This window comes from Galeopterus variegatus, unplaced genomic scaffold (genome assembly GCF_000696425.1).
Source record: "Galeopterus variegatus unplaced genomic scaffold, G_variegatus-3.0.2 Scaffold479, whole genome shotgun sequence".
Lineage (NCBI taxonomy): Eukaryota > Metazoa > Chordata > Mammalia > Dermoptera > Cynocephalidae > Galeopterus > Galeopterus variegatus.
Genome location: NW_007726590.1, coordinates 145,857 through 160,023, shown reverse-complemented (window position 1 = coordinate 160,023; position 14,167 = coordinate 145,857). Strand labels below are relative to the sequence as shown.

The window sequence follows — 14,167 nt, the reverse complement described above, 5'->3', positions numbered from 1 at the left end:
AATATTTTCTCCCACTCTGTTGGTTGTCTTTTAGCTCTGTTAATTGTTTCTTTTGCTGTGCAGAAGCTTTTTAGCATGATATAATCCCATTTGTTTATTTTTTCCTTTGGTTGCCTGTGCTTTGGGGGTTGTATTCATGAAGTCTGTTCCCAGTCCAACTTCCCAAAGTGTTTTTCCTATGTTTTTTTAAAGAAGTTTTATTGTTTCAGGGTGTATATTTAATTCTCTAATCCATTTTCAGTGATTTTAGTATATGGTGAGAGGTATAGGTCTAGTTTCATTCTCCTGAATATGGATAGCCAGTTCTCCCAGCACCATTTGCTGAAAAGGCAGTCTCTTCCCCAGTGTATAGGCTTGGTGCCTTTGTCAAAGATCAGCTGGCTGCAGGTGTGTGGGTTGGTTCCTGGATTCTCTATTCTATTCCGTTGATCAGTGTGTCTATTTTTATTCCAGTACCATGCTGTTTGGGTTATTATAGCTTTGTAGTATAGTTTAAAGTCAGGTAGTGTTATGCCTCCAGCTTTATTTTTTTTGCTCAGAATTGCTTTAGCTATGCATGGTCTTTTGTTATTCCATATAAATGTCAGGATAGTTTTTTAAAATTCTGAGAAAAATGTCATTGGAATTTTGATGGGGATTGCATTGAATTTGTATTTCACTTTGGGTAGTATGGGCATTTTCACAATGTTGATTCTTCCAATCCCAGAGCATGGGATATCTTTCCATCTTCTTGTGTCCTCTTTAATTTCTCTCAACAGTGGTTTGCCGTTCTCAATGTAGAGATTTTTCACATCCTTGGTTAACTCTGTTCCTAAGTATTTTATTTTTTTGGTGTCTATTGTAAATGGTCTAGCTTTCTTAATTTCTCTTTCTGCATGTTCATTATGGGAGAATAGAAATGCTGCTGATTTTTGTGTGTTGATTTTGTATCCTGCTACTTTGCTGAAATCATTTATCAACTCCAAGAGTTTTTTTGTAGAGGCTTTAGGCTGTTTGATATATAGGATCATGTCATCTGCAAACAGGGACAGTTTGACTTCATCTTTTCCAATCTGGATGGCCTTTATTTCCTTCTCTTCTCTGATTGCTCTGGCTAGTACTTCCAACTCAATGTTGAATAGAAGTGGTGAGAGTGGGCATCCTTGTCTAGTTCCTGTTCTTTTAAAACATTTTTAAATTTTAATTTTATTTTTGCTTTATTTTATTTTGTCAATGTACAATGTGGTTGATTATTCCTGTTTTTAAGAGAAAAGTCTTCAGCTTTTCCCCATTCAGGATGATATTGGCAATTGGCTTATCATATATGGCTTTAATTATGTTGAGATACTTTCCATCTATGGGATGATATTGGCGGTGGGTTTGTCATATATGGCTTTAATTATGTTGAGATAGATTCCATCTGTATATACCTAATTTGTAGAGAGTCTTTATTATGAACAAGTGTTGAATTTTATCAAACACTTTTTCAGCATATATAGAGATGATCATATGGCCCTTGTGTTTGATTTTATTGATATAGTGTATCACATTTATTGATTTGCATAGGTTGAACCAACCTTGCATCCCTGGGATGACTCCCACTTGCTTATGGTATATAATTTTGTGTATGTGTTGCTGTATTCTGTTAGCTAGTATTTTGCTGAGGATTTTTGTGTCTATATTCATCAAGGATATTGGCCTGTAGTTTTCTTTTTTTGTTGTATCTTTACCTGGTTTTGGTATCAGGGTGATGTTTGCTTCATAGAATGACTTTGGGAGAACTGCCTCTGTTTCAATCTTTGAAATAGTTTGCAGAGAATTGGTGTAGATTCCTCTCTGAATGCTCGGTAGAATTCTGCTGAGAACCCATCTGGTCCTGGGATTTTCTTTGTTGGGAGCCTTCTGATAACAACTTCAATCTCTTTTATTCTTATTGGTCTGTTCAGATTTTCTTTCTTTCTTTTTTTTTTTTTTTTGTCTTTTTCTGTGTCCGGCAACGGATCGCAACCCTCAGTGTCGCCCCCGTACCGGACCGGGACCGGCAACGGGATCGCAGCCCTCGGTGTTGCTCCGGCGCCTCGCTCAGCCAGTGAGCGGGAACAAGTCTGTATGTGGGATCCGAACCCTCGGAGGGAGCGCCGCCGCGCTTCCCAAGTGGTGCACTATAGCAGTGCGCCACCGGGCCGGCCCCTGTTCAGATTTTCTAGTCCAGTCAATGCCCTCCTCCCCTGCCAGCCTCCCCTGACTGCTCTGCTAGCCCCCGAGCTGAGCCTTCTTCCTGTCAGCCCTTGCGCTTGCCCCTGAGAGTGTGTCCCCAGCCAGCGGTAGGGACGGACATATGGACTCACACCCTGCATGGTTAATTTACAGGACCCTCTTTGTGCTTTTACAATTGAATTCTAGTTTTATGTCATTGTTTCTTTCAGTGATTCTCTGGGAAGAGAATCATAAGATGCCTGCACTAGATGGAACCTCAGAGATCAGCGGACCCAACCTCCTTATTTACAGATGGGGAAATGGAGGCACAAAGCCACTGAGTGGCAGCACCAGACCTGGATCTCCCATCTCCTCACTTCTAGGCTGGAACTTACTCCCTGCCTATGTTTCCCACTGCTTTCTGCTTTGCTCTAACTCCTCTTTGGCCCTCCCCAAGCCTGTTGGTCGTTTCCTGAACCGCACTCTGTTTTTACCAGGTGCCTGGATTTCAGCCCTGACGAGGTGGTTAAAGGGAGTTATTCAAGCAGAAAAGCTCAGGTTAAATCCATAACATGAAGGCCAGGAAGCATGAGAGCAGCAGTTGAATATAAAAAGAAAGTAAGATTTCTGGTCAAGATGGCAGAATAGATGGTCCCCAGCCTCACTCTCTCCCCCAAATCAACCAATTTGCAACTATAAAAATACAACATCAGCCAAGCTGGGGCCACTGGAGCTCAGGGGAAGAGGAGGAGAGACCTATGGAGTTCATGACGGCAGGAGAAACCACGATGAGAGAAAGAGAAAACTGCTCAGAGCTTTCAGGCTGCAGCAGCTTTAATGCTGGAGCTGCTGAGCACGTGGAGCAGGAGCCTGCAGAAGCCATAGTCGTACCCTTCAGATGTAGTTGCTTGGAGGCGGCAGGAGAGAAGAGGGCCTCGGTGGCCCCCAGGACAGCAAGACCACTAACAGGGTTCCTGTGAACCCATGCAGGAGTGAGGAGCCAGAACAGCTGAAAAAGGGGAGCCATTCAGAGGCCAGTGAGTCAACACAAGGGACAGATGCAGGGCCCATCCCATGGGAAGTGTTTGGCACATGGGCAATGTGGAAGACAGGCCCACCAGGAGAATGCTGGGACACAGCAAGAACAGCCAATCCTCCCCCTAATCAGTGCAGGACCACTCAGAGGAGACTGGTTGGGAATGCAGAATTGCACGGGGTACAGTTTGATGAAAAAAAACGCAGGCCCAGATCAGAGTTTCTACACAACCCAGGTACACCAAGTCTCTGGAGAGCCAGAAGTACCTATAAGGTCAACTGTTAAACCCTGAGCTGCACAAAAAGCCTTCCCTAGGGAAACAGCAGCAAAGCAGCAATTTAGCTCAACCACAGAGCTCAAGTGCTAGCTCCCATAGGAAGTTCCCCCATGTTAGAAGTAAGCAAAGGACAAAAAATTAGTTCCAGCCCAGGCATACTACAAGTACCTTGGGCATGCAGCCAGGGACTGGACAGCCTGCCCACAACCAGGCACTCTGCACCAGCGCCTCGGGGCTCACCTGGGAACCCAAGGCTTTGAGAAGAGGAGCAGACCCCTCTCCCACAACCAGGCACACCACACCAGTGCCTTGTGGCCCACCCAGGGACCTGAGGAATGGAGCCAGTGACTGGATTCCCTCCCCCCCAACCAGGCACACCACCAGTGCCTCGGGGCCTGCCCAGGAACCCAAGGTATGGAACAGGGGACCAGACATTCCCCACAACCAGGCACATTGCCAGCACCAAGGAGAATGCCAAAAACATCACCTTGATGTGGGTGGCCCACCACAGCCACCACAATAACCATGGCTGTTGCAAAAGTGGCTGGACACCACAATGACCGTGCAGATGGTCCATCAACCACTGGAGTGCACTGACACAAGGAAAGTCACCAGCAGAGATAGAGAAATGAAGAGGACGTCTATCTCCACAAAGCCCATTGCAGAATGACATAAGAAGCATCTGCTCTGTGATAATATTGGGGGACCTGACCACACCTCTCAGCATTGACAGATCATCTAGGCAACAAATCAAGAGAGTAACCATTCTTTCAGAAGGAGAGAAGAAATCTAGGGTAATTAGAGGGGGGAGCGGGGAGAAACAGGGGGATGAGGAGTGATTGGACAAGGGGCATAAAGAATAATTATGATTTGTAACAATATATATGCAAGTAATATTGATTTGATCAACATATCTCAATGTTGAACCCCCAAAATATGTATAATCAATTTTGATTCAATAAAATTTTTTTAAAAAATAATAAAAAGAAAGTAAGGAGAAAAGCATTAAAGAAAAAAACTTGCAAAAGAGAGGCAAACATTAGACACTGTGGGGATTAGAGGAAAAGCTGTCATGGTAGAGACAGTGATAGCAGGCAGCAGAGATCAGAAGTAGACCTTAGAGGGTATGGAAAGCATCGGATATTCTGATGGCCACAAAAGAAACAATGACAGAGAAGAAAGAGCTACAGCTCTGCAGCTCCATGCCTTAGCACACACAGGAATGTCTACTATGCAGCGGGGACAACAGCCACCTCCTCCTACGTGCCCCTCAAAGCAGCAGCCCCTCCTGTATGGTCCTCTTAACAAATATTAGTCAAACAAGCCTGGGAAATGCTCCAGTCTCTATCTGCCCTCTACAGTCCCTTCTTAGGGATTCATAATGCCTTCTAGCCTACTTAAGGACCCAAAAAGTTCTGTAGAAAAACAGCAACCAAAAAAGACTACAACCCCCAACTCTGTTTAAGGCACAGTTTCCCAAATTTATTTGAACAAATAATACCAGTTAACGGAAACACACTTTGGGAAAGTGTCCTAAGGATATCAGTAAGTAGTACTGACAGAATACCTAGTAGTGCCCCTCAGTATTTAGAAAAGCAACATACTCATTTAGGATGACAGTACACCGTAACAAGTTGAATCACACTTGCAATACTTGGCTTTTAAAACCCAAAACTGGGACACGATACATTTTAGTACTCTTTTGCTCCCTGATTTACAAATTTATATGAAAAAGTAGTGAATGAGCTAAAGCTCAGGGTTTAACATATCTAGGTACAAATCCTTATTCTCCCACTTAAAATGATGTGGAACCTCCGAGAAGCTACTTAATCTTTCTAAGCCCCAGTTTCCTGCTCTACAAAATGGGAGTGATAATAGCTGAGACTCATCTGCCATTGTTCTCTCATGTCCCTACACATCTTGCGAAGTCTGCCAAAAATGCAAGGTCCAGAGCACTCTGAGCCAGTTTTTAGGGCTGTGTTTGCAGGGAGTAACCTTGGGGGAGAAGGCTGAGACTCATCTGCCATTGTTCTCTCATGCCCCTACACATCTTGCGAAGTCTGCCAAAAATGCAAAGTCCAGAGCACTCTGAGCCAGTTTTTAGGGCTGTGTTTGCAGGGAGTAACCTTGGGGGAGAAAATAACGTGTCCCTCTGGGACAAAGAGTAGGCTTGCTCACAGGCTGCACATTTCCCAGGCTCTCTGTTCCTCTCCTGTGAGGTATCCTTCTGCCTTTGTAATCATACATCTAAGACTGCCCCCATCACCCTTGTGGAAAGTGGGGCTAGGGACCTGATGCAACAAGGCTGAAACTCTGGCCACTGCTTTTGCTCTGAATAATAAATGTCTTTTGTCTCTGACTTAGGAGTCTCATATCTTCTAGAAGCATTCATGAAACTGGGCATTTGTGAGCTTGCATGTAGGGGAAAATCTCAGATCTTTCATATGTTTTGACAAATAGTATTTGTTGCACAGAATTTCTGAGAAAACTAAATATTATAAAGCAAGTAATATGCTTAACCCAGTGTTGGGTACCCAGTATGCCTTTATCAAGCATTAGCTATTTATAACTATTATGAAAAGTATTATGAAAGAATAGAAATTAGAGGTAGACATTTAATGAATCAAAAATAATAATTCTTATTAAAAAGATTAAGTCATCCCAAGAAGTTATTATAGTCTCCTCAATTTAAAAACTGAAGAATTCTGAACTATAAAATGCTAATCAGTAATGTTTCACATTTCCACAATGTATAAAACAGGAGAAAAGAAGGCACCTGCTTGAATGGCTCTGGTGGTGTGTTAAAATACATCACTAAGTCTGCACATACCAGTTCTTTTGCTTCTTCAAGCTGTTTCTCCACATTTGCAACCATCTGTTTCTTCTCATCTGAAATAAACAATAATATCAAGGAATTGCTAAGGATACAAATAACTTTAATATTTAAAAACTTCTATTTTATATACCTTTTTCCTTTCTGCTCAGATTAGAGAATAAGCATATCATTCTTTGGTGGGTTAGAAACCACTTTAAGCCATTGATTCTAGGCTATCTGGAAATATATAATCCTATAGAGTACCTAATTATTAAGAGAAGCCATGTATTTTTTAGAGAGACTGAAAATTATTTTGTTCTTTAGGTGAGACTATGTCATCAACAGCAGATTTAGTGGTGTGGCCTGAGGAATCTGCAAAGTCTTAACTTTAATAAATTGGGAATAACTGATTTACAAATGTAATTTAAAAGTCACATGCAAAAACATTCCCTAAGAGTGGGCAAGATCTTACAATCCTTTAAAAAACTTTTTTTATTTCAGAAGTATTAAGAATCAAGTGTAATAGAAGAAATATTTGAAGTCAGAACTATTGATTCCAAACCCAAAGCCACTATTTTAATCACTGGTTTGATTTTAATCACTATTTTGATCCTGGGCAAGAAATAGTTTTTTCTGAGACTCAGTCTGTACTCTCTAAAATGGACATAACAAATATAGATTGGATTATTTTTAGCTCAAATAAACTAGATGCAAGTGAAATTACTTTTAAATTGTAGTGCTCACTCAGTCTCTGTATGTGTTTTATTTAAACTCTGTCATAATCGAGTTATAACCCAACTGTAATTCTCTTCTCTAGGAAAGACATGTCCTGGCAAATAACCTCGGAAAACTTTCCCATACCCCCATGGCAAATCAATCAACCCATCTCTTCACAGACTCCAGCTAAGTTTTGTGCTAATCAAATTTATTAAACATTTATAGTTTTATCAGCCTAGCACCCTTTTCTTCTCAGGCAATAGCCTCCATTCTTCTGAGGCTCCCTCTTCCCCATGCAGGGCAATGGGAAATGCTATCTCCTTATATGCTCCTGCCTGTTTGGTCACAGTGACTTGGCAAGTGATGGGCATCTCATCCTAGCTGGTTTAATCTCAGTAGCTCGATTTCTCTGGCTGCACTGGTCTCAGGAGGTGGGAGTAGGGTAGGCATATGACCCAAGGAGACCAATCAAAGTTCCAGAGCAAGGGGAAGGAAAGTCTTTTCCCTTCTCCTGGTAATAAGAACATGACCCTAGAAAGCTACTGGCATCCATTGGTCTAGCTCCAAGGACAAAGCAAGTTCCAATAGATGAAAATAAAGACTGCATTTAGAAAGAAACAAAGCTGAGAACAGAGAGATACAGTTAGTTCTTGGTTATAAATAACTGAAACAGCTTGACTTTATGAAAGCTTGACTTTACCATAGTTTGGTTTCTTGAACAAACAATTTATTCTTCTTTATTTAAAATTGGGTTTATGTCATATGGAACCTAATGATACTGACAGACTAATACAACCAACTAGAAAAGTCATGAAGCTTGAAATGGGTACACCACCTGCTAGCTCACTAGCCCTTCAGGAGGACAGTCAATCCTAAGTGTGGAATCTTTAGTAGGAACTATTATTTTACTAGAATAATAATTAAAACCGCAACCCCTTCCCTTTGTTACTCCCAAACTGTGCAGGGTGGGGTGGGGTAGGGTACATGTCACATGTTTGCATGCATTCTAAATATTTCTCCCTAAGAAAAATACATATTGGAATTAGAATTCAGCTTGATTTTCCCTCCTTGAAAAAGTTAAATCTACATATGGCTAGATTAAAAATTAAATATTGACTCCAAATTTATTTGCTTCTGGCCTATTTCAATCCTTCCAACATCTCCACACAGTTATAGTAGAATAGCATTGATTTTTGTGATAGAGTGAAATACAAAACAAGACAAGCCCATCTTGGATTCAAGAATAAGATTATGTATTTACATATCAGAAGGAACATCTTGTTTTCTTTAAGGTATTCAGTTGTTAGGAAAGTCCATGCCAAGGACTTCCAAAAATAATATGATCAGTTTTTCTCATTAACAAAACAAAACAGAGATGCCTCCCTTGACCTGTATTTCCCTTTGCTAGTAATATCTCTCTCCTTTCATCCACGGCCAATTTTCTTGCAAGCAAGGGTAGACTCTATTTCCCTTCCTCACCTCCCCATCCACTTCCTGCCCCCACCATAATCCAGTTCCTGCCCCCACCATTCCACTGAAATGACTCTCATTGACATTAATAACTTTTCCATTGCCCAAACTAATAGACATTCTTTTTTTTTTTTCCTTTTTGTCTTTTTTCGTGACTGGCAACGGATCGCAACCCTCAGTGTCGCACCCGTACCGGATCGGCAACGGGATCGCAACCCCTGGTGTTGCTCTCGCACCTCGCTCAGCCAGTGAGCGGCCGGTCTGTATGTGGGATCCGAACCCTCGGTGGGAGCGCCACCGCGCTTCCCAAGCAGCGCACTGTAGCAGTGCGCCACCGGGCCGGCCCCTAATAGACATTCTTTGGTCATGTTTTTATTTAATCTTGTGGCTCTGACACTGCTCCTCCCATCCTGTAATTTTCTCCTCTCAGGTTTCCATGAACACTGATTTTATAATTCTTCTAAACACTTGCTTCTGTCTCAGTGTCCCCGCCCACAAATCCTCTTCCTCAACTGTTGATGTTCCTTCGAGTTCAGTCCTTGCTTTTCTTCTTTTATGACTATTGTCTATATCTCTAGGCAATTACATCAATTTTCAAACTATCATATCATGTATTTGTGATCCTAAGTCATTATCTACAATTCTGATCCATTTCAGGACTCCAAGTCTTTAATCCCAATGCTTATGCCCATCTCCATCAAGATCACTTGCAAAACAGGCACTCAAAACTCTCTTCAGAAATCACCACCTCTTTAAAGCCTTTCCTAACCCAACAAAAAAGTTAATCTCTTGCTCTTACATAAAATACCTATAACGCTCACATAATCCTAATGATTTATCTCTCACAGTAATGGGTCTTACTAATCTTTCAGCTTGGGGGCTCTGGGAAGAAAGGAATCATGTCTTAATCACCTTTATAATTCTAAGATCTAGCACTGAACCTGGTATAATCAGTTCTCAAAAAATGATGGTAAATTGAATGAGAAAAGCAGAACAGTGCAAGTATTAACAAAAGAAGCTGTTACCAACAACCCTGGTATCCCTGTCTCCATACCTGTCTCCCTCTTCCATTTAATCTTCCTACAATTTGGTGTTGTTGAGATCACTTGAGCCTAGCAGTCAAGGCCCTCCACATTCAAGACCCAAGCAACTTTTCCAATTTTATCTCCAACTACAAGCTCTCCAGTATGTACTATACATACTAACCAGACAGACTATTCATTATGACCCAAACTAATTTCATTTTTTTTCCTTCTCTGAACTTTTTTTTTGTCTTTTTTCGTGACCGGCAACGGATCGCAGCCCTTAGTGTCGTGCCCGGGCCGGGACCGGCAACGGGATCGCAACCCTCGGTGTGGCCCCCGCACTTCGCTCAGCCAGTGAGCGGCCGGTCTGTATGTGGGATCCGAACCCTCGGCGGGAGTGCTGCCGCGCTTCCCCAGTGGTGCACTGTAGCAGCGCGCCACTGGGCCAGCCCCCTTCTCTGAACTTTTTTTTTGTCTTTTTTCGTGACCGGCAACGGATCGCAGCCCTTAGTGTCGTGCCCGGGCCGGGACCGGCAACGGGATCGCAACCCTCGGTGTGGCCCCCGCACTTCGCTCAGCCAGTGAGCGGCCGGTCTGTATGTGGGATCCGAACCCTCGGCGGGAGTGCTGCCGCGCTTCCCCAGTGGTGCACTGTAGCAGCGCGCCACTGGGCCAGCCCCCTTCTCTGAACTTTTTTTTTGTCTTTTTTCGTGACCGGCAACGGATCGCAGCCCTTAGTGTCGTGCCCGGGCCGGGACCGGCAACGGGATCGCAACCCTCGGTGTGGCCCCCGCACTTCGCTCAGCCAGTGAGCGGCCGGTCTGTATGTGGGATCCGAACCCTCGGCGGGAGTGCTGCCGCGCTTCCCAAGTGGTGCACTGTAGCAGTGCGCCACTGGGCCAGCCCCCTTCTCTGAACTTTTTTAAAGCTACCATTTAAGGTCCTTCGGTTGAATGCAACAGAACAGATTCTAGCTAACCTAAGCCAAAAAAGAAAATGTATTAGAATAATGTAGGGTGGTTCACAGAGTCAATGGAAAAAAATGAGCCACCAAGCTTGGGGAGAACAGTATCAGGGGTGGTTCAGGGCACCAGAAAGCAGGAACTCACTGACAACCTCTACTAAAGAAAAGTCTTGAGCAGCTTTAACTAGACTCTCTTGGTTCACTCTGCTCAAAATTCAAAATCTTGGCAAAAATTCTCAGAATATCCTTGCTTGGGTACCATGTTCATCTCTTAACCTGGAGAAGACAGGACAATCTGTCAGTTCCACCAAGACTGGAGTAAGGCGGGTTGATGGTTGTTCCTCAACGGAAAACTGAGGTACTGTTTGTTATCAGAAGATGGAATGGAGGGTGCTGCACACAGCAGATGTCCACTGCACCCATTTATTGCAACCTCTTATGATACAGTGTTTCCCTGTTTCTGTCTGTCCAAACCCCATTTATCCTTCCAGGAGATCTCCTGGGACACAATCTCACCTCCTCTGAATTCCTAGAGCTCTTTGCTCTGCTCTAGTGAGCCTGATGGTCATAAGAGATTAGTTTCTGTAGTTTTTTCTTTTGCTTTATCTCCAGCTCCTCAAAGGCAGAAACCATTCTTGACATATCTTTGTCCTACCTCTGTATTTAGCACAGAGAGCAGGACATGGTAGCAGTTCACTAAATGTTTACTGAATGAATCAATCAGTTTTAGCATTTAGCAATATATTTGTTATTCACAGAGAAACTGAATAAAAGAAAAATAGCATATATTTACACACACATACATACACGCACACACAAGATATAGATCTATAGATATATGCATATATATACACATATTTGTTTATATATATGTGTATATTATTCAAAGATGAATAAAACACCATAAATGCTTAATTTTCTATGAAACATAACAGAACCATCAAAAATAGCTGAAGTCTATTTTCACATATGCTCAACTGAAAAAGTTGGATTTTGCCCAGCAGCTCATGAAGCTGATGGTGTGGTAGCCTGACTCTTACCTAAGAGCAAACTGTCTATGGAGGCAGTTAGTTCCTGAATTAGGACTGGAACCATCCCTTCAACTCCAACTCTCTAGAGCAATAGAAACATAATGCAAGTAATATATATGTAATTTAAAATTTTCTAGTAGCCGAATTTTAAAAAGTAAAAAGAAACAAGTGAAATTAATATTAATAACATGTTTTTAGTTTTAACAATATTTAATCCAAGATATTACCATTTTACTATGTGCAATAGCCACATTTCAAGTGCTAATAGCTACATGTAGACATTACAACTCTAGAGCCACATATATTTTAAGCAGACCACAGTATTCGTAAGTAAAAAAGGACTCTTCTGAATTATTTCACTATGACCACCTTGCAAAGGCAAGAGAAAAATCACAGAACAATGTCTATGGCTTCATGTGGCTATGTGTAGAGGTCTTCCTAAGTCCTCCAGGGCTTGGCATAACTAAGCTGCTAGACTCAAGCATTTCCTTCAAGAATGGGCACCCGTCTTGCCCCACCACTTACACTTCTCTCTCCTGATTTACTCCTTGATATCCTGAGTTTAAAGCCCAACTCCAATTTCATATCCAAAAGTCTCTGATCACTCACCTCCTTTCAAATGCAGGTGTTCATCAAGAGAAATTCACCTAATTAGTCTGGGCACAGAAAGGAAGCATGAATTGAAGTCCAAGGTTCCTTGAAGAGTTCAATTAATATGACAAAGTCTGAAGAGCTAGGTCCTGGCTAACCCTACCAGCTGCTGTCTTCAACAGCAGCAGCAATAGCACTAATAGATAGTTTATCACATACTTTTTCTGTGCAAGAACTATGCTAACGTGTTATACGTTTTATTTAACTTGATGTTTACAATATTGTAAGGTCAAAGCTATTATCCCTCTGCCCACAAATGGAGGAGGCAGGCTTAGAGAAGTGAAGCAATTTGCCCATGATTGTACATCTAGTAAGTAGCAGAACCTGGATTCTAAACAGATCTGATATCATGTCTGAGTCTTAAGCACTTTGCCATATTTTCTTGGTACATTCCTGACTGTAGCCTCAAAGTGATAGGATTCACAATAGACCATTGATCTCTGTGAACCGTGAGGTAAACAACTAATTGCAATCAAATGAGAAACGTTAAATCCGGGAGCCTGCTTGATGTAATGGAAACTGCACCTGTGGAAAGTATCCCCTAGTTAGGAATTCATTCCCATCACCAGAGGAAAAGGAACTTCAGAATAAAGTATTAATTGTGGTTTCTGCTCATCCATTTTCCTGACTTTCCCACAGAACATTAAAAATCAATTTTTAAAAACAGTGCAATAAGAGTGTTAATTAAGAAGGGACTTAGCCATCTCAACAGTCTAATTACTAAGATTAGTTAAGATTCAAACACTTTAAGAGTAAAGTCTTTTATTGTTTAAAACATATCACAAAGTAATCAATTTTTTTAAAAATAAAGCTTTAAAATGTTCGACCTTTACTATTCTCTTTGGAAGTAACACTTTTAATCCATCGTATATGCACAGCAGAGAGTAAAGTTCATTTCTATAGACCCAACCCACTCCATTTCATTTTAAATAAGTTAATATGTAGAAAATGGACTGCTTTGGCTGGAATGTTTGCCCTAATTTTTAACATTCTTAACTCAAACAAATTATATTTCTTCTTTTCTTGGTCAATTTTAGCTGAGCACCACACCACTAATGATGTCCAAAGATATAATTATATTTAATCATACTGTTTTTGCCATGGTTATACATATTAATTTCTGTTAGTCCACAAACATACATCTGAAATTCATAATTACATATTTTTCATCTTTTTCTATTTATCAATTAGAAACAGTTAATAAAGGGAGCAAGCACACGTCATTATCAAGAAGAACACCACTGCATTTAAAAGAATTATGATTATTAAATTATTCAAGTCAGTGAGCATTTTTTCCAGTGTCAGCAATACAATCTCCTCTCAACAGTGATGTAGCTGCTGTGTTTGGGCCTTCCTTTATACTACAGCTAAGGAGAGGCATGGCTTTATTTTCAAGGTACTTAATTCAAAGGTTTCCTTCTCTGTGGTAAGAATTGTTACATTAAATTATAAAAGCAAGAAAAACTCGATTGTAACAAAATCTGTTTTCTTAGAAACAGTTGTTACAACTTTGCACCTGGGGATGACTTTGTTACTTTATAAAACAGCTTCCTAATACAAAAGCTGTTAGCGCAAACAAATGTTTCTACTGCTAAAACGATTACAATTGAAATGAACAAAAACCCAACTGAGACCACAAATCCTGATATTCTGAGGCTCTGGGACTCAATTCAAAGGAATTAGTCGCCAACAACAACAACAAAAATCAAGATGATCTTGGGCAGTGGAGAAAAGCAGAACTGAAGAGAAGAGGCGAGGTGATGTGTCATGAAGTGATGAGGCCATCAGCCACTTTCTCCACAAAAATCTCCCAGGCAGCAGAGTTTGGTGGTTTATGCTACCTTGCTTCTCTCCTCTTGTTCCCTTACTTGGACTCAGAAACCTCTTTAAGACATCCTCCACCTCCTCAAAACTAACTGGGACTTCAGGAGATGAGTGGGGTGTAAGTTCAGAGATCCTGGCTCCAAGCAAATATCCCTATTAACAGAAAATAGGTGGTGGGGGGG

General features: G+C 41.5%; 1 protein-coding gene across 1 annotated transcript in view; it reads right to left on the bottom strand.

Annotated features, from left to right (window-relative positions):
- The window catches only part of VTI1A (vesicle transport through interaction with t-SNAREs 1A), a 366,044-nt gene that overhangs the window by 344,247 nt on the left and 7,630 nt on the right, over positions 1–14,167 (bottom strand). The window contains exon 2 of the mRNA XM_008569223.1: positions 6,319–6,377. Within this exon, the coding sequence (XP_008567445.1) occupies positions 6,319–6,377 (59 nt within the window). The remainder of the gene's footprint in view (positions 1–6,318; positions 6,378–14,167) is intronic.